The sequence below is a fragment of the Carettochelys insculpta genome, chromosome 2 (assembly GCF_033958435.1).
Source record: "Carettochelys insculpta isolate YL-2023 chromosome 2, ASM3395843v1, whole genome shotgun sequence".
NCBI classification, from domain to species: Eukaryota; Metazoa; Chordata; order Testudines; family Carettochelyidae; genus Carettochelys; species Carettochelys insculpta.
This window is the reverse complement of record NC_134138.1, coordinates 203,951,468-203,970,307: the sequence shown is the minus strand read 5'-3', so window position 1 is coordinate 203,970,307 and position 18,840 is coordinate 203,951,468. Positions and strand designations below refer to the sequence as shown.

The 18,840-nt window shown below is 42.5% G+C and overlaps 1 protein-coding gene across 7 annotated transcripts in view; it reads left to right on the top strand.

The window, feature by feature from the left end:
* RBMS3 (RNA binding motif single stranded interacting protein 3) overlaps positions 1-18,840 on the top strand; it is a 1,098,743-nt gene that overhangs the window by 385,927 nt on the left and 693,976 nt on the right. For 6 of the 7 annotated variants that reach the window (XM_074984403.1, XM_074984401.1, XM_074984402.1 and 3 more), the window contains one exon: positions 9,452-9,625. In XM_074984403.1, coding sequence (XP_074840504.1) covers positions 9,452-9,625 — 174 coding nt within the window. The remainder of the gene's footprint in view (positions 1-9,451; positions 9,626-18,840) is intronic. The other variant, XM_074984410.1, reaches the window with a different exon arrangement.

Below are 18,840 nucleotides of genomic sequence, written 5' to 3'. Positions count from 1 at the left end.
GGTATATAGGATGAAGTTTAACAAGGACAAATGCAAAATACACTTAGGAAGGAAAAATCAGCTTCACACATACAGAATGGGAAGTGACTGTCTAGGAAGCACTACTGCAGAAATGGATTTAGGGGTCATAGTGCTAAATATGAATCCATAGTTTGTTGCTGTTGCAAAAGAAGCAATCATGATTCTAGGATGCATCAATAAAAGCACTGTGAGCAAGACACAAGGAACCATTCTTCCACTCTACTCAGCACTGATTAGGCCTTAACTGGAGTATTGTGTCTAGTTTTGGGCACCACATTTCAAGAAAAATATGGAGAAATTTGAGAAGGTCCAGAGAAGAGCAACAAGAATGATTAGAGTTCTAGAGAACAAGAGCTATGAGGGAAGACTGAAAGAACTGAGCTTGTTTAGTATAGAAAAAAGAAGTCTTAGCTGGGACATGATAGCAGTTTCAAAGTGCATAAAAGAGGATTACAAGGAAGAGGAAGAAAAATTGTTCTCCTTGGCCTCTGAGGGTAACTGCTTAAACTGCAGCAAGCGAGGTTTAGGTTGGACATTAGGAAAAACTTCCTAACTGTCCGGGTGGTTAAACATTGGAATAGATTATCCAGGAAGGTTGTGGCATCTCCGTCACTGGAGATATTTAAGAGCAGATTAGATAAGCATCTCTCGGGGTGGTCTTAAATGATGTTTGGTCCTGCTGTGAGAGCAGGGGGCTGGACTTGATGGCTTCTCGAGGTTCTGCCCAGTTCAAGTGTTCTATGATTCTATGTTTCCCAGCTCTAGGCAGCTTTCCAGCAGCTTTCCTCAGAACTCATCTCTGGTACTCACAGTTACTGCTCTCCTTTCTCCATCCTTGACATCTTGAATATTTATGTTGTCAAATTCTTCTAAATTTACTTCATCAAGATGACTGAGACAAAGGTGCCATCTTAGCCTGTGAGTGAATCTTTTAGAGCAGTTATTTTAATCTCTGTCTAGGAAATCTTGGAATTATAGAGCTGTTAATTTTTTTGTAATGAATCTAGTCTTTGGTAGATTAGACTTGTATTTTGTATCATGGCATAGTGCATTTTGAGCCTGAGCTGGTGGCACTTCCAGCAACAGCAGTGGTTTCTGTTATAGACAGTATTTTGTCCGTAATCCCTTGAGGCTCAAAAGAACATACTTTGGTGATATAAGATACTTACTAGGCATAATTATCTTGAAGCACAGTATCTTAGCACAAAGCTGCAGAAGAAGTAGCCAAAGGCAAATGTTACTTTTAATATTAAAAGTCCTGTGGATTGGAAACTGAAATTGATGTCATTTTCTCTGCCCATGCACATCTGAGGTAATTTTAAATGTTTAGACAGAGTGGGGTAAATGTTCGTTTTGTTTAAACCCATTTTATGCCAGTAAAAGTTCATGAATTTGATGCATGGGTGTAATCTAGAGAAGAGTTTGGGCCTGTCTCTTTAAGATGCCCAAGTGCTAAAATGAGTGACATGAGTATACCACTGAAACTAACTGGCAAACAGGGATTAAAAAAATGTAATCTGTGTTGACTTGATGAAAAGAAGAATTTAAATGACCTGGAAATTTTCAATTACCATTTGAATATTTTCCTTTTAAAGCAGATTATTGCGTCGTTTTAAATTACAAGGTAGTATATCCTAAATGACAGTGGACAGTGAACGCAGTATACTATTAAGACTTTGACATCTACGTCAGAACAATTGTATGTTTAAAGATGTAGTCAAATTATGTAGTTTATTCAAATGCAAACAGGAAGGAAATGAGGAGTAGCTGCTATTTGCTAGATCTTCTATAAATTGCTTAAAAGGCTCGGGATGTTGGATAGTCAAAAGTTTCATCACTATTTAATGTTTGTACATTGTTTGAAGATAAAAAGTGCTATATAAATATTAAGAACTATTTTTTTTTACTTCAGTTAGCCTTTGAGCATCAGCTATTAAAAGAACTAATTCCTGACAGCAATTAGGCTCTGGAAGCAGTAAGAGTTTGCATTTCTGTCTCTTCCATCCAAAGATCTTAAAGCACTTCAGAAACATGAGAAAAATTTAGTTTTATGACAATTCTATGAATTATTATTAGACATATTTAACAGGGTAAGAAACTGAGGCAGACACATGGCCATTGTCCAAGCTTCCAAAGAGATTTTTTGTGCATCTGGGTATGTATTTCATGTAGAAATGGACAGAAAATGTTCTTTGGATTGTTTGTTTGTTTGTTTGGCCTCATAATATTTTTAGATGAAAGCAACATTTTCATTGATTTCAACAACTTCTATAAAGGTTTCTGATTTTCTTCAAACGTTAGGGTTTCCGCCCCCACTCATTTTATGGTTGCTGATAGCTGAAAATCCTAAAAAAAAAATATTATCAAATGGATATTTCCTATAGAAATTTCAGATTTGAGGAAAAAGCCAATTTTAATTGAATACTTTAACTGAATATTTTGACTAGCTCTAATTCCAGATATCTTGACTTCTAATCTTGTGTTTTTAAGGCATGATCATTTTTTGCTTACTTCTAAAGTTTTTCATGTTGGTGCTCAGGGTGGATGGTTTTCTTGACTGCCTGACATTCAGATAATTGCAAATTTTCAAAAGATCACATGGAGACAGATTAAACTGGAAAGCTGTGTCTACACTACAGTCCTGTCAACAGACGTCACTGTTAGCAGTTCTTTCCTGACAGAACCTCTGCCTACAGAAGACGTCCACACATAATACTGGCTCCTTCTGTCTACTGTTTCTGTCGACAGAGTGCGTCCACACACCCTGACTGCTCTGTTGGCATGGTGGGCTCTAATGACTTGGTAGTCAGGGTTACATGGACACCAAGACCTTCCTGGAGCAAAGCCCAGCCTGCCCTAAAGGGCCTTCTCCGGGCTACATTCCCTGTCCATGCCGAGGCTTGCATACCTCTTGAGGGGATAGCAAAGCTAGTGCAGGTCTCCCTGGATTACTGAAAAAGATTTTGGCCTTTCCAGTTAGCTATGCCACCAGAGCAGGCCCCAGGCTGGCACTGGCCACACCCATGGCTGCTGTAGCTTCTGCAGCATGTCATCCCTGCTACCCTTCTCCTCCTCTTCCAGAGGAGGAACAAGCTGGACCCCTCCCATGAGGAGAAAGCCATCGTCACTGCTGCCTTGCTGCGACAGTGCCCATGCCCCCGAGGCAGCAGGCGTGTCTGGTGCTACATCATCAGCTCAGAATGGTGGGACTGACTGGTGATGGGTGAGTCGGACGACCCATGCTGGCTCCAGAATATCCACATGTGGAAGGACACCTTTCTGGAGCTATGCGCCTGGCTCACCCCCATTCTCTACAGGGAGGACACCCACCTCCGCTCACCATCCCCCTGGAAAAGAGAGTAGCCATTGCCCTATGGAAGCTGGCTACCCCTGACAGCTACCAATGTATTGGGAACCAGTTTGGCATGGGGAGGTCCATCGTTGGTGCTGTCCTCATGCAGGTAAGATGCTCCCAGGCTGCAGGCTCTGCCCAGGAGGACTCTCAGGGAGCAGGGGTGGAGGTGCAGGTAGGCAGCGAGAAGGGGGGAAGGCTCCGTCTCAAGGGCACTGTGCCATCCCACTCACTCACAGCCCTCTTGCATGGAGGATGACCTTCCGGGAGGGGGCCTGAAGGGAAGGGGTGGACGAAAAGTGATGGGGAACACGAAGGCCTGACTACCTCATGCCCTCACCCATTTGCCCCACCTCCTCCCCCGAAGGTTGTGAGGTCCATCAACTCCCTGCGGCTGCGGAGGCTTGTCTGAATAGACGTTCTAGAAGCTGCGGTGGCTGAATTTGAGTCCCTGGGTTTTCACAACTGCTTCAGGGCCATCAGCGGGACCCACATTCCCATCTGTGCCCCAGACCACAGTGAGGCATGGTTCATCAATAGGAAGGGGTACCACTCAATTGTGGTGCAGGCCCTGCTGGACCACCGTGGGCTCTTCATTGACATGTACGTTGGGTGGGCCAGCCAGGCACATGACACAAGGGCGTTCTGGAACTCTGGTCTCTTCCAGAAGATGGAGGACGGAACCTTTGTCCCCCTGCTGGGAGCTGGTCCTCAGGAATGTGGACATGTTTCTCTGCATGCTGGGGAGTGCTGCCTAGCCCCTAATGCCGTGGTTCACATGGCCCTATACTGTACACCTGGACCCCACCCAGGAACTCTTTAACTTGTGCCTGAAACGGGCCCATTTGTTTGCAGAGCATGCCTGTGGCCATCTGAAGGCCCAGTTCCAGTGCTTACTCACCCCCCTGGACATGGGGGAGGGCAATGTACCCCAAGTTGTGTGGGCCGACTGTGCCTTCCATAACTTCTGGAGGGAAAGGGGGAGGCCTTGCTTCTTCTGGGGGCCCGCCTACTGGCTGTGTCTATGGGGAGCCTGGCACAGCCCCCATTCATGAGGCCCACCAAGATGGGCTGCTCATCCAGGAGGCCCTGTGGGAGCAATTCTCCCAGGGACCCCAATAACCCTCCCCACTATCTGGGGCATCCCCTATGGGGTTTTCAGGCCTACTGTCCCAACCCATCCCCACCCTGGACCCTGCCTTTGCCCATCCAGGCCTCCACAGTCCCTTTCCAATAACTAGAGACACAGGGGCTGTGAACAAATAAACCTTGACTTTGAACAGAGGAAAGTGTGTGCAGTAAAAACCCAAACAAAGAGCTATTCACAAAGTGCAGGGGGGCTGGTGAGGTTGGGGCTTGGAATGCGGGGGCAGGCCTTACTCTAGGCAGGGGTTGGTGGGCCATGACCCCACAGGAGAGCAGGACCCCTACCCGGCAGTGGGATCCCCCCTTCCACAGGTTCAGGGTCCCCATCGGGTATGGGTAGGGGCCAGTAGCACAGAGAGGGGTGGGAGGGGAGAGGCCATGGCAGGGTCAGGCTCTGCTATGGGGGGCTGGTGTGCAGGGAGTTTGGGTGCAGCTGGGTGTGTGGAGGGAGGGCCTGTGGGGCAGGAGGTTCGGGTGTGGCTGGGAGAGTTGGGGGACCTGGGAGGGAAGGGGGAGTGGCTGAGGACAGGATCCATTGGGCAAGGGCCAGAATAGACGGGGGGAGGTTTTTGGGGGGAAGGGCAGCTGGGACAGGGGGAGTGGGGGCTGCAGGGGAGGGGAGGCATGTGGGGAGAGGGGTGGTGGGTGCAGGTGGGTGGGTAATCTGGTCCTACCAGACAGCAGTGGCGCTGTCCAGGAGGGACATCAGCTAGTCCCATGCCTGCATCTGCCATTCCTGATCCCTTGTGCACCTCTCCTCTTCAGCCCACATCTGCCACTCCATAATACTGGTGACCTGCCTGAGGGTCCCCTTGTCCTCCTTGACCTGGCAATAGGCCCTCCGTCCACGGGGCTGCCCGTACCACCGTGGCGTCACACTGCACCCCGGCACCAGTGGCCCTGCGGCCGTGCCTGGCTCTGGCTCTGGCTCTGGCTCTGGCTCCAGGCCTGGCTCCAGTTCCTCCCAGGGGCTGGCTGGCCCTGGTGAGGAGATGGGGCTGGTCCAGCCCACTGATAGTCCAGCAGGAGGTGGGACAAGGAGCTGAGATGGTAAGTCCTTCCCTTCATGTGGTCCCCAGGGCCCTTCCACTCCACGCGTGTGGCTCAGGGCACTGTCCCTGGGTGTGGTTAATGGAGTCAAATTTGCAAATAAATTTCAGCTCAGAGATTTCTCTCTCCATTTGATTTTTGAAATTTTTTGGTTTTCAGAACTGTCACCCTTAAATCTGCCACTGAACGTCCATGGAGATTGAAGTGTTCTCCCACAGGCTTCTGTACATTACCGTTCTGTACACTATCATCATCTAGGGATGATGCAGTTTTCCCCTGAACATTAGTGTAAGGAGAAGGTGACTCTTTCTGAGGTTCTTCACCATCGTCAGATGACAAATAGAGTTGGGAGAGGTTTTACTCAGGAGATGCAGAGCATGGGAAATGGAAATCTCAGCTGAGCTTGGCACCTTCCCATTTGCAGAGTTTTTACTTCTTCCTCTTACAAATTCTGAAGGACAGGGTGTACGTATTTTTGTTTGTGGTGTTGCCCACGATTATTTTATTTTACATTTATTTTACATTATTTTACATTTACATTGTAAATTTATAGTTGTTACCTTATTGTACATCCGCAATTTGGTGTGTTTCTCAAAAGACAATGTCAGCTTTCATTTTAAAAAAATAAGGTTCTAAACATCATGGCTACAGTTACACTCGAGAGTTGTGTCAACAAAACACACCACGCGTTTATAGACAATATTGGTTTTGTTGACAGTGTGTTGACAAAACTCAGCACTTGCAGCATTCTGACTCAAAACCTTGAGGCGTAACGCCTTTGTCGACAGATTTCTGTCGAAAAAACAGCTGCGGAAACACCCCCAGGAGGCCTCTTTTGACAGACAGACAGCATCCACAACGATGGGCCACCCTGTCTGCTGTGCTTCCAGGTGCCTGTTTTATCGAGAGAGCTGCTGGGTAGTCTGGCTGCTCTGCTGACAGAGTGGAGCGCTCTCCCGATTGGCTTTTGTGTGTGGCCGCACTCTGTCAACAGAAATTTTGTTGGGAGAACTCGCTCGACAGTGACTTCTGATGACAGAGTGCTGTAGTGTAACTGTAGCCCATAGACATAACACTTGGGTGTCGGAAATTCTTTCTATGCTTGCATAGTGCCCAACACAACAGGACATTGGTTAGTGGAGAAAGTAAATAATAAATTCGTACTCTGGGACGGCCAGTGTCTTTTTATTTTCCAGTTAGCCACACATATTTTCCATTGGCTTGCACAGTCCTCTTTAACATAATGTTAAATAGGGAAAATCTTACTGCTGTACAGTAGCACAACATCACTAGGATATGGTATGGAGGGCAGAACGTCTTTCTTTTATAAAGGGATTTAATGAACGATTTCACCTTAATATCGAACATATACAAATGGCAGAGACCAAGGCACAAGAAAGCATATTATGACTGTCTGCCTGGGCTAGCCAAACCAAAACCCAACCCTTTTCTTCCATACTGAAGCAATTCTACCAGAGTGCACTAAGAGATTTGTCTTTGAGGAATAATGTGAAAGATAAGTAATATGTCAAGTAAAAGAAAATACATTTTTGTTCCTTGGGGAAAGGGTGTAAAAAAGATCTGGAGTCTTTCTGGTCAGAGCCTTTTTCCTTTGACTTGCCATGATTTAGATTTATATAAAAAGACCTGTTTGAAAGGATCTCCTTTTACTACAGGGGCAGATTTTTTCCAAAGCCTTTTGTAAATGAACAAAGTAACCACTTGTCACATACACTGGCTAATGAGAGTTTAGTGTGGTTTTAGTGTCCATTCATATGCTTTGTGTTCAGCAAGTTGTAAGCTAAATCTTTAGACATCAGACCCCAGGAATCTTTTACTAGGGGTTGGAAGTTGGGGGTGGGGAGGAGCGAATCAGTTGAGATACAGAGAACTGGTGGGCAGAAACTGCTCATTACAGGCTTCTTAATCAGCAGTTCAGGAAATAAATACACACAGGAAGCCATTTAGCCTTTTTGTGAACTTATAGTTTATGCAGTGTCTGATAGCTGACCCATTCTTTGTGTATTTGAACTTTTAAAAATAAAATTAAATGAATACAGTTTGTGCTATTGTTGAAAACGTGCAATGTGATTTTAAATTTCTACCAGACGTCTAAATGGGAAAGGTCATGAAAATTCTCCCAGTGATCCTTTCTGCTATGTCCTCCCTTCCTTACCTTGTCTTTTCTATTTAGCTAATCCTCTCCCAAACAAAACTCGGAACCAAAATATTGACAAAATATGGAATAAGCATGACTTGTTCAAACCATCACTCTGCTCGGGTGTTATATCCTCTGTCTCTTCAGTTGTAACTTCTTTAGGGGAGAGACTGTCTTTCATTCTGCACAGTGTCTAGCACACCTCGATCTTGGTTGATCCCTAGGTATTGCAATAATGTATACATAATAATAAAAACTACTGTCCTCTATACAACTGTACAAAGTGATTTTGATATCAAAGGGAGTTTATATTCCATGAGTATATATTCATGATTGCCTACTTATGGACATGTACATAATACAATTTCTATTTTAAATTATAATGTGTTCTTGAAAAAAGATGGTTAAAATAAATTAAACTGAGGGTGCAGTTTATGGTGGCTCCATCTAAATATACTAAATATATTCCTACTGCTGGATCACCATTTAAACATGAATTTGGTATGCCTTTTACTTGAGGGCACATTTGTAAGGATTTCTAAAGAATGTTAAGCATGGTTTAAAAAAAAAATAAAAAGACGAGATCATGTCCTGTCCCATTAAAGTCAGTGGGAGTTAAGCTATTGACTTCAATGAAAATATATCATAAGGAAAATTCATTGGTGTAATTTGCGTGGATGAGTGACAAATTTCCTCTCCTTTTGCCCTTGAAGGGGAAGAAACTGTCAGGAAGGAGAGAAGAATAGAATGAGAAAATATGTTTAATAATTACATTACTTTGGAATTTTGGGGAAATAATTTGGTCGAAATGTATCTAGCTGGGGTTTTTTTGTTTGTTTTTTTGTTTTTTGTTGGCTTTTTTATGGGGGGAGGGAAAATGATCTTTTTCTTTTAATTTTTGTGTATAAACCAGGAATTATCAATTAAAATAGTCCTGATGTACGTTCTACAGTATTAGAAAAAAGCATTTTGTAGTAGAAAGCTTAAAAGACCAGAAAAGACTGTACAAATTCATTAGTTTATGCACGATTTGGCTTTCCCAAATCTTGTATATGACATTATCAAGATAATATTTCCACTGGGTGTTGCTGACCATATCAAATATACTATGCCCAATCTTTGAAACATGCGGCTATTTTGCAGTTGGTCAGTTTTGGGGGACTTAGTTTAACAAACCGTTGGTCATGAAGCCAGTTTGTCTTTTGTAGAAGACTGCAATTTTGTGATGTTAGGGATAGTTTTGCTTTACCCCAATCTACCATATTTTTCCTAGAGATGGAATCACAAGCTCTGAGGAAGCTTTCTTAGCACAGGTGCTGGGTTATTCACTTTAAAGCTACGTTAATTAGTCATTGATACCATTAATTCAAATTTTCAAATCTTACCAATGAAAGAAGTAGGAAATTTCAAGTATCACTCCTGTGAAGTAACCATAGAAGTAAATTTCAAACACCTCCTCAACTCTCTATTGCCATTAAATTCTCCTCTTGATGTGTGACCTAGTTTAAATTCCAAAAGTCATTCATTCTGTATTTTCTGTGGATCAGAACCACAAAATGCCTTTTATTTTTTCATTTTGAAAAGACGTCTCTTTCACTTCTGTATGGGAATGCTCCTCTTTGTTCACAGATGCTATGTAGACATGTGTTTATTAAATGTACACGGACCGTTTGTAATACATTCGAAAAGCTATTTTTATGTTGCATTTCTGTCTTTCTTGATAGTCCAGCTCCACAGTGAGAACGTACCAAAACAGTAAATCAAGAGTGACCATGAGCCCTGGCTTTAGCTCACAGTGGAACAGCAGCCAAGCCGCTTGGAATGCGTACACCTTTCCAAGAGCAAGCTTGCACTACCAGTCCCATGCCAGCTACACCTACTGTGCTGGACACCCTGCTGTAAGTAATTAGCCTTTTATGCAGCTACATGGTGCTCGGCCTGTTTCTCAAGATGGCCAAAGTTCTCGGTATTGCAATTTGACAAACTCAGGGGACTCTGTCTGCATTCTTTCTGTCCCAGTGTGGTTAGAAATGTTTGTTCCCAGGTGGATTAACTGTAATCTTTGGAAATGTTAACCTCTTGTTGCTCAATAGAAATGTTTATAAAAAATCAACTCAGTTTCATAGCAAATCATTGTTTTGAACATTGGTTGCAATTTTAGGGCTGTGGTTAGGGGTGTAGAAGATGATTTGTTGCTCCCTTCTGTTTTCCTTGAGGGTTATTATTAGATAATAAGTGAATTTCTTTCTTGAATAGAACAGCATACATTATAAATTACATGGCTGAGTCAATAAAGCTGGGTGGCTCTTGTCATCATAATAGGCTTTTCTAATATTTTTTCATCACCGCTACTGAACACAGTCTAGCATTGCTGGGCTAATCTGCCCTCCTTTGTAGTTTGCGTTAGTAGGTGGTTGAAAGAGGGAGAGAAAGGAGTGTAACTGTTATTGCATGTTCTGTATTGACAGCTGTGAAAGGGTCATAGTTGATGCCTATTAGGATGGTATTTGCTCAATTCTGAAAAGCTAAATGCACATAAAGCCCACTGGCTGTTTTAGTTTCAGCTTCAGGATGTCTTGGGGTTTGAAAGAATCAACAAGGAGAGACCTTGCTAGTGGAAGCAGTCTGCTTTTTGTTTACCTCTGCTCTTGATTTTGGTGGCTTAATTTTGGGACTTCTTTAGAAATTCTAAGAGACAAAGACACTGACATTTACAGATTAGGAAGCTTTATCATCTTCTAGTGCATTCCAATAGGATTTTTTTAAAACCTACTTTATTGGAAGATACACCTTAATTTACAAGGGAAAATTTATGATGCGTGATCTGAATATGGTTGAAAGATTTGCCTGCTTGAGTTAGACTTAATGTTTTGTCAGCAAACTTTTAGCCACAAAGTTGCTTAGAAAATGTCTGACATAATAATTGTGATGAATGAGAGGGATTCTGCAAATCTGACTGCCTTTTAAAATTATTGAGATATCATAAATCTCTGTAGATGCTGCTGTTTGCTATATTCCATTACAGGTTGAACTTCTGTGGTCTGGCACCCTTGGGACCTGACCAGTGCCAAACAAGAGAATTTGCCAAATGAGGGAGGTCAATATTGTCTAGCACATTAGCGACACTTCCACTGCTTCCTGGGCTCTTAGATGACTTTTAGGGATAAATTACAGCTAAATAACAGAACAGAACTCTGAGAGCCAGGACTGGTGGCTGCAAATAAACTTTATGGGACTGCAGGAAACTTGGCCACACCCAGGACAAGTGAACAGCCAACTAACTAAAATCATGACATACCATGGATGTTGCTGGCTGATAGAGTGCCAGGTTAGAGAGGTTCAACCTGTATTTTGAGTGTTAGGTATTATAAAGGTTACATGGGATGGGGATGGAGCTGCAAGCCTGTTGTCCTGATTTGGAATGTTCTGTTAAATAAAGGGTCATTACAGAGCTTTACTTTATTTTCCATAGATATTCAAATTGTGTATTCCTCTCAAATTTTGATAAATGATCATCATAAAAATCCATGTGTAGTAAGTCGAATGTCTGATTATGTAGCATGCCAAAAGCAGACCCTACACTACCATTAAGATGGTGTAAATAAACGAAATATGACTTTTCACACTACTACCTAGGTAGCAAAATAACAAGGCAAGGTGATGAGGAAATATGGTTTATGGAACCAATTCCTGTTGGTGGGATAGAGAAGCCTTCAAGCTTGCACAGGGCTCTTTTTCAAGACAGCTTGTCTCCCTAATATCTTGGGACTGACACAGATACAGCAATACTGCTAATTGTCAGCCAAGGCATAAAAGCCTTTTAGGCCAATTCCACAGCTGCTCCTTGCTTTGTTGAGACCAAAGTTGGTGGTAAGTCAATTAAAATTGCTTTATTCACGTGGCGTTTTGTCCCAGGCATCAGGGAAAGACACTTTAATATGTGGGCATTCAAAGTAAGTCTTCAGATGTGAAAGCCAGTCCAGCCATGTGATGCGTTTGGTGGTAATTCAGTACAGAGTTGTGTAAATGAATGCTGGGATTAAGAAAACACCTAAAATAAATAGTTAAACATAGGCAAAGGCAACTGAATTAATACTGCCATTTAATTGACATCTGAATTGGTATCTCCATTTAATTCTGTTGTTTTATAAACTGCTGTGGTACTTTCTAATATTGAAGACATATCAAAGGCTTCATCCCATATTGTTCTTGTAGTTCTTGATATTTATTAAAGGAAAGCTAAATTTGACCCTTTTCTCTGCACCTTAATCTGTGGACTATAGGATTCTAATTAATCTTGAGAAACTATGCCCATTAGAACTGCAAATGCTATTAGATAACTTTAGAAAACTATGAACTACAAAGTGCTATGATTTCAAATGCAGTAGATTTGTGAAATGGATAAACAAAAAACCTATAGATTAAGCATCAATTCAGTATATTCTTGAATAGGTCTTCTCAAAATCTTCGCCAGTTCAACAGTTATGATTCTTGGCAGTCCCCACTGGGCTCTCCCCAGCGTGTCCACATCCTTTTTGTAATGGGTGGGGCCCCAGAACTGGACACACTATTCCAGATATGGCCTTAGAAATGCTACACAAAGGGGAGTAATCCCTCCCCAGATCTGTTGGCGATGCTTCTACTAATACAGCCTAATATGTTTGTTAGCCTTCTTGGCTTCAAGGGCACATTATTGACTCATGTCCAGATTCTCATCCACTGTAACACCTTTTTTTGCAAAACTGCAGCTAAGAAAGTCAGTCCCCAATCTGCAGCAATGTTTGGGATTCTTATGTCCTAATGCAGTAATAACACAGTAAAGAAATTTGTGAATGGTCCTGTCAATATGCATTTACTGCTATAGATCCAGTAGCGTTGTGGAATCTCAGTTCGAAGTCCTTATTTAGCAAATAAAGCCTCTTGGAGAGGGTTTTTTGTTCCATCTAATTATCAAAACTGCTTTCATCATAGCCATCATATGAGCTTGGTGAATGAGTGAACTATATGCCCTCATTCCTAGTCCTTCACTGGCCCTCTTTCATAAGGTTAAGGTAGCAGTTTGAGTTAATACTGGAATCCACCCCAATAAAGTGTATGATCTTCACCTTAATCAAATGCTTAATCTGCAAATATTTTCCCCTGGACCTCATATTCTCATACGTGAGCCACAGCTACATATGGTGGATGCTAAAAGAGCTTTTTACTTTACTGGCTTAACAAAACCAAATAAATTTAGAAAGTCTCCTATCCTGTTCCGTGTGCAGATAGCTATAAGGGACACATTGTCTCTTCAGAAATGTCATCTAGAGGGGTTAAACTGGGCACGAGGAAATTCTAAGCTGGGATCCACTTCCCTTACGATTTATGTCATTCTTGACTACAGCAATGGCTTCCTCCATAATATATCTTAGACGTGTAAATTAAAAATGTTAGGGCTGCAATTTGGAGCTCTAGATATACACTTTAAAAAAACACCACTCCCCAAACCTAGCACAGTTTGGCAGAGTGGTGTATATATCAAAACTCTGTGTCCCCCCTTCCTTGTGTGAAGTATTTTTTGTCAAACTATCCCATGAATGAAAATATGCAGAGAACACTAGAAAAAGTAATGAAGTTTACTTACCAGTATCTAAGTGGCTTTGAGATAGTCTCAGCATATTCTAGTTCCCTGTTCACCCCCATCTCTTTGTTGAGCCCTAATAAAATCTTAGACCTGAGGAAGTGGTTAGAAGTAACTGAAATGGACAGAACAACATGCCCTATTTAACAGTGTTGCCCTTGAAATATTGAAGATGTGAGTACGAAAAAGATAGGAGGGGTGTGTGAGCACTTCACTGGGGCACTGTTATGAGATGGGTGTTCAGTTGGAACCAAACCTTTCAGTGCATCCTGTGAGCGTGAGTAGGCAGGGTCTATCACAAAAAACTCCAGTGACACGTATGTAACCTTTATTACTTAATGTAGATTTTACAGTACTGTACATGCCAGAGCAGTGAAGGTCTGGATAAACACTACAGAGGCTCTGCAGACAAGCAGTTTCTTGTCAGAATGGGGCCATTAATGACTATCTTTAACCACGTATGTCCTGATTGATAAGAATAAGTGAAAGTGGAATTTTCTCTCTAACTAGGTAATGTCACATTTTGGCTCACTTGAGACTTTGTGGGATATGGGTGTTAACTTGAAAATTTTTCATCTTGAGCAAAGTCCCTGTGGGATGATGCTGTAACATTCTCCAGGTGCTGTGTTACTGTGTTGTGTGACACTGAGCTTTAGTTTTCTTCTGCGATACTGCATGTACACTGTAATATTTAGAGACTGATTTCCTCTCCCATAAGCAGGACTTGCAGAAGCAGAGCCCCATCCTCAAAATTAGATTGGACAGCAGCACACTTTCAATATTTGCCAAAGCTTCTGTAATAAGTCACATGTGGTGCTACCTAGATCTGTAATAAAAATCACTGTCTCATTTAACGTCTTTGGAGTTCAGTGATTATATCAGGCATAGCCCATCTAAAGCTGAGCACCTCATTTCTCAGTGGGCGTCTCTGCTGTACAATTGTGCTTTCCAGGGAAGTTTTTGGCAGTGTGGCAGGTGCAGTGAGAGACTTTGTTGCCCTTTGTTTGAAGACTCAGGCTGGAAGGATTAAACCATCATGCAATTCTGCATTTCCCCCCATCACTGCTAATTTCCAAGATATCTCTGTGAAACAGAAGCTGTCGCCACTTTGATCTGCCCTGAGACTCCTGCCTGGTTCATTTTGTAATGTCACACACACTGGATTGTGGATTCACAGAATAGAGCAAGACTGATTAGAGAAGCAAAAGCTTCCTCTTACACATGTTCATCTTGGTAATCAGCAAAGATGGGAAAGGAAATAAAAAGTACAGGACATATGAATTGAAAATGCCTTCCTAAGAACATTTCTCTTTCCCTCATTGAGCTCTGAGAGTCACTCGGCTTTCTCCCGCTTAACCTGAACCCTTTCTTACCTTCAGCACCTTTCCAGCTGACAGGTACTTGGTGGATGTGCTTTGCTGAAGCCAGTGGCTGCCATTCTTAGCCACGCTTTGCTTGGAGCACTCTTGTCTACCCTACAAAATCAGCACACGAAACTGAACTTAGGTTTGAGAACAACAAGAAGTCTTATGGCACCTGATAGACTACAAGAAATTTTGGAGCACAAGCTTTCATGGGCAAAAACCTGCTTCATCAGATGCATGAGTGGGGGTGGGTTTCAGAGGGGTATTTAAAGAGTGGGGTCCCAGTAAGAGGGAGAGCCAGAGCTGACAAGGTCTATTCAGCAAGGTGGGAATGGCCCATTATGAATAGTAGGTATCAAAAGAGGAAAAAATAAGTCAGATCAGACAGGGGCATGTGAGCCCTTGTCAGAGTCTAATGGGAAGATCTTAACACCCAAGGCAGAGAATCTGTTTTTGTAAGCTGTGAGCCACTCCAAGTCTCTGTTTAATCCTTGGTTAATGGAGTCAAATTTGCTAATATGTCATGCACATGCCAGAAATGGCCCACTACAATTTACATTGGCCAAACTGGGCAGTCTCTATGTAAAAGAATAAACGGACATAAATCAGACATCAGGAATGGTAACGAACAGAAGCCTGTGGGGGAACACTTCAATCTCCCTGGACACTCAGTAGCAGATGTAAGGGTGACAGTCCTGAAACAAAGAAATTTCAGAAATCAAATGGAGAGAAAAATCTCTGAGCTGCAATTTATTTGCAAATTTGACTCCATTAATCAAGGATTAAACCAAGACTGGGAGTGGCTTGCAGTTTACAAAGGCAGCTTCTCTGCCCTGGGTGTTAAGATCTTCCCATTAGACTCTGACAAGGGCTCATATCCTCCTGTCTGATCTGACTTATTTTTAGCTCTTTTGATACCTACTATTCATAATGGGCCATTCTCACCTTGCTGAATAGACCTTGTCAGCTCTGGCCCTCCTTTTTTTTGGGACCCCACTCTTTAAATACCCTTCTGAAACCACTCCCCCATGCATCTGATGAAGCGGATCTTTGCCCATGAAAGCCTAAGCTCCAAAATATCTGTGACTCTATAAAGTGCCACAAGACTTCTTGTTGTTCTTGAAGCTACAGACTAACCTGGCTACCTCTCTGATACTTGAACTTAGGTTATGCACTCAGCAACAAAGGGCACTCAAAGAACCATTTAGCTGAGTATGTCCATGCAACAGAGTAAACAGAAGTCCACACTGGAGAACAAGGGATTTAGGATCAGCTGTGGGCCTAAGTGGCCCTGCCCAACCACACCTGAAAAGCCTGCACAAACTGTCTGCTAAGTTTAAAAGAAGAGACAAAGAAGCTCAGAAGGGGGCAAGCAGTTTCACTCTTGGGTGTGGAACTAAGCTGCTTGCCTCCAGGTCCTGACTGGAGTCCAGGGGCTTGGGTGGACCGGGGCTTCCATAATAACATCTACAAATGAGACAAAAATAAGAGTGTACCCGTTGGTGGGGAATCCAGCTGGAGAAGGCCCTGAATACGCAGGCAGAAGGGTCCCCTTGAGAGCAACAGAAGACATCTATGCTCTTGAACTTCTCTTTTTTGTGCACCCCAAAAGGGGCAGACCGAAACATTTGACCCAGCTGGAGGGGCGAGCTCCCAAAGAAGGGATATGTCCCTTTACCCCTCAGTTGTAGAGGTAAGGGGGATGGATGTATGGAGGGAGACAGCCTGCCACACCCTAATATCTCAGTGATGCTGCTGACCACCTCTTCGAAGTGGGTTTTTGCCCACAAAAGCTTATGCTCCAAAATATCTGTTAGTCTGTAAGGTGCCACAGGACTTCTTGTTGTTCTCTAAGATACAGACTAACATGGCTACCTCTCTGATACTTGTCTGCTTCAGGGCACCTTCATGCATTGTGTAAAAAAACAGTGGCATTTTCAGTCATGAAAAGAGCAGAGGCTCTGACATAAGTTTGCCTTCTTGCTCCACAGTTCTAGAAGTCCAGCAGTCTTTATAAAGTAAGGATGGGGCAGGGTTTATAGTCAAAAAACAGTGAGGTTTGTTACTAGTAGGTAGTTTTGGGTGGTGGCTGATGAGAAAACCTGTAGAACACCAGGCGGGGAAGAACTTAAAAGGAGAAATGAACAACGTGAAAATGGAGAGAAAAGCAGAGCTCTGTTTCTGAGTGTGAACCTTCATACTACAGCAGAGCTGTGCTAGTTAGGAGGAAAGTGAAAGGACTGTGGTGATGTGAATATTTTTAGCTGGCAAAGAGGGTGTAGACATCAACTGTGGGGGGGGAAACATTACGAGCAGTGCCATTCCAAATGCTAACAAGCTACATAGATTATTTATTGAGTTTATCTATTAACACCATCGACAGGAGCATATTCTCAAAATAGGGATTTATTCGGCTGCAAATGTAAAACGCATTTCCATTGTGATAGGAAAAGAATTTCAAACTCCAAAACAAATATCTTTCCTAATTAACTTCCCTCACCCTCTGCACTTTCTTACAGTGGAGGCAAATTGTACTGGTGACTTGTAAGATTGCTTTCAATGCTGCCTCTTTAGGCCAGTTTTTCAAAGGAGCAATCACATGCCGCTAATTCAGATCAGATCAGCTTATCAGCTCAGTTCATTGTAGTGCTTTCATAATCGTTCATGTGTGACAGCCCATTAAAAATTGGCCAGCCCTTTTAAAACATCACAAAATCCACAAATGTATTTTACATTCAGCCTTTGAGTTCGCTGGGCATATTTGTTTTGTGTATTAACCTTTGAAATTGAGCTTCTTTCCAGAGTTGTAGGGAAAAGTCACTGGTAATATAGCAGTTTAGTCAAGGTAATTTACTGCATTTTACCTTCTAGAGAATTATAGAGCAGATTAAACCCTTCATACCACCACACTTGGAAAATGTGTTAACTATAGGCTGTGGCTTCCTTTTTCTCCTACAAGTGGAGCATGTTGCACACCTACCCTGAGAGGCATAAAAGGAGTAATTCTGAATCTTCAGAAGGCTACATTGGGCCCCATAGTGTTTGGGCTTTTGATGCCCAAAGGGGAACTGCACACCGACAGGAAAGATGGCCATTCTCTGCAACGTTGTCTCCCACCCTCCAAACCCAAGTTTGGTCTGCCTGATGACAGTAAAGTCTGGCCAAGTTACTAGCATGGGCTTCCCTTACTGCATGTGCCACTGCATCCAACAGAAGTCTGGTAGACTTAGCAGGGTGCCCAGGACTTCAAATTCACGTAGCTTCTTGGGGATCAACAGGTTTGCTGGCTGAACATCTTTGCCACTTCCATGACAGTGGACCTCTATAATATTACAGTATAGGGTGCTGTATAAAAAAAAGGGGTTTCAGGGAGAGGTGACGTAGGTGGCTAACCAACAGAAGAATTCAGAGGAGACAGTATATGTAAATTCATGGAATTTCTCAGCCACTGTGTGGGAACAATGTGCTGTACTCCTGACCCATTTGGCACAAATGTGTTTTTTTTTTTTTCACTTCTATCATATGCTCCTGTATTATATTTTTAAAAAAAACTAACTAACTAACTAACTAAAACCTCTCCATAAAGCTAGACAGGAGAAGAGGCTCAGGGAAGGAGTAAATACAGAGCTTGGTATGTGTATATATGTACATTTACTATTAAAAAAAAATACCTGCTCTGATTTAAAGATCTTTTTTTTTTTAATTTAGCAAATAGGATCTTTCTGTTTCTATTTTTCAGCTCCTCTGTTACACATTAAATGAACAAGACAGGTTGTCCTTAGGATTTGTAGGTAAGGTGATGCCTTCCTCTAAAGCCCCAGAGAAAATCCAGGTATTAAGCTGGAGGGTATATTCTACAAACTCCCAGCCTGTCACATGTTTGGAAACATCTGACAGATTTTGAAGGACTGATCATGCAAAATGCCAGTAACTGTTGCTTTCTTTTTAAGTAATTAAAATGCTCAGAATATTTCCTTATTTTAAGCAATCCTTAAGGGTCAGGCTTTTTGAACCATTCTCAGCAAATATGGCTTTAAATAATTTTTCTGATGAGGAATGCCTTTTCCTCCCCTTTTATTTTTAAATGGAGATAATGAATTAGTACAAATCTCGCAATTCAGTTCAGGTG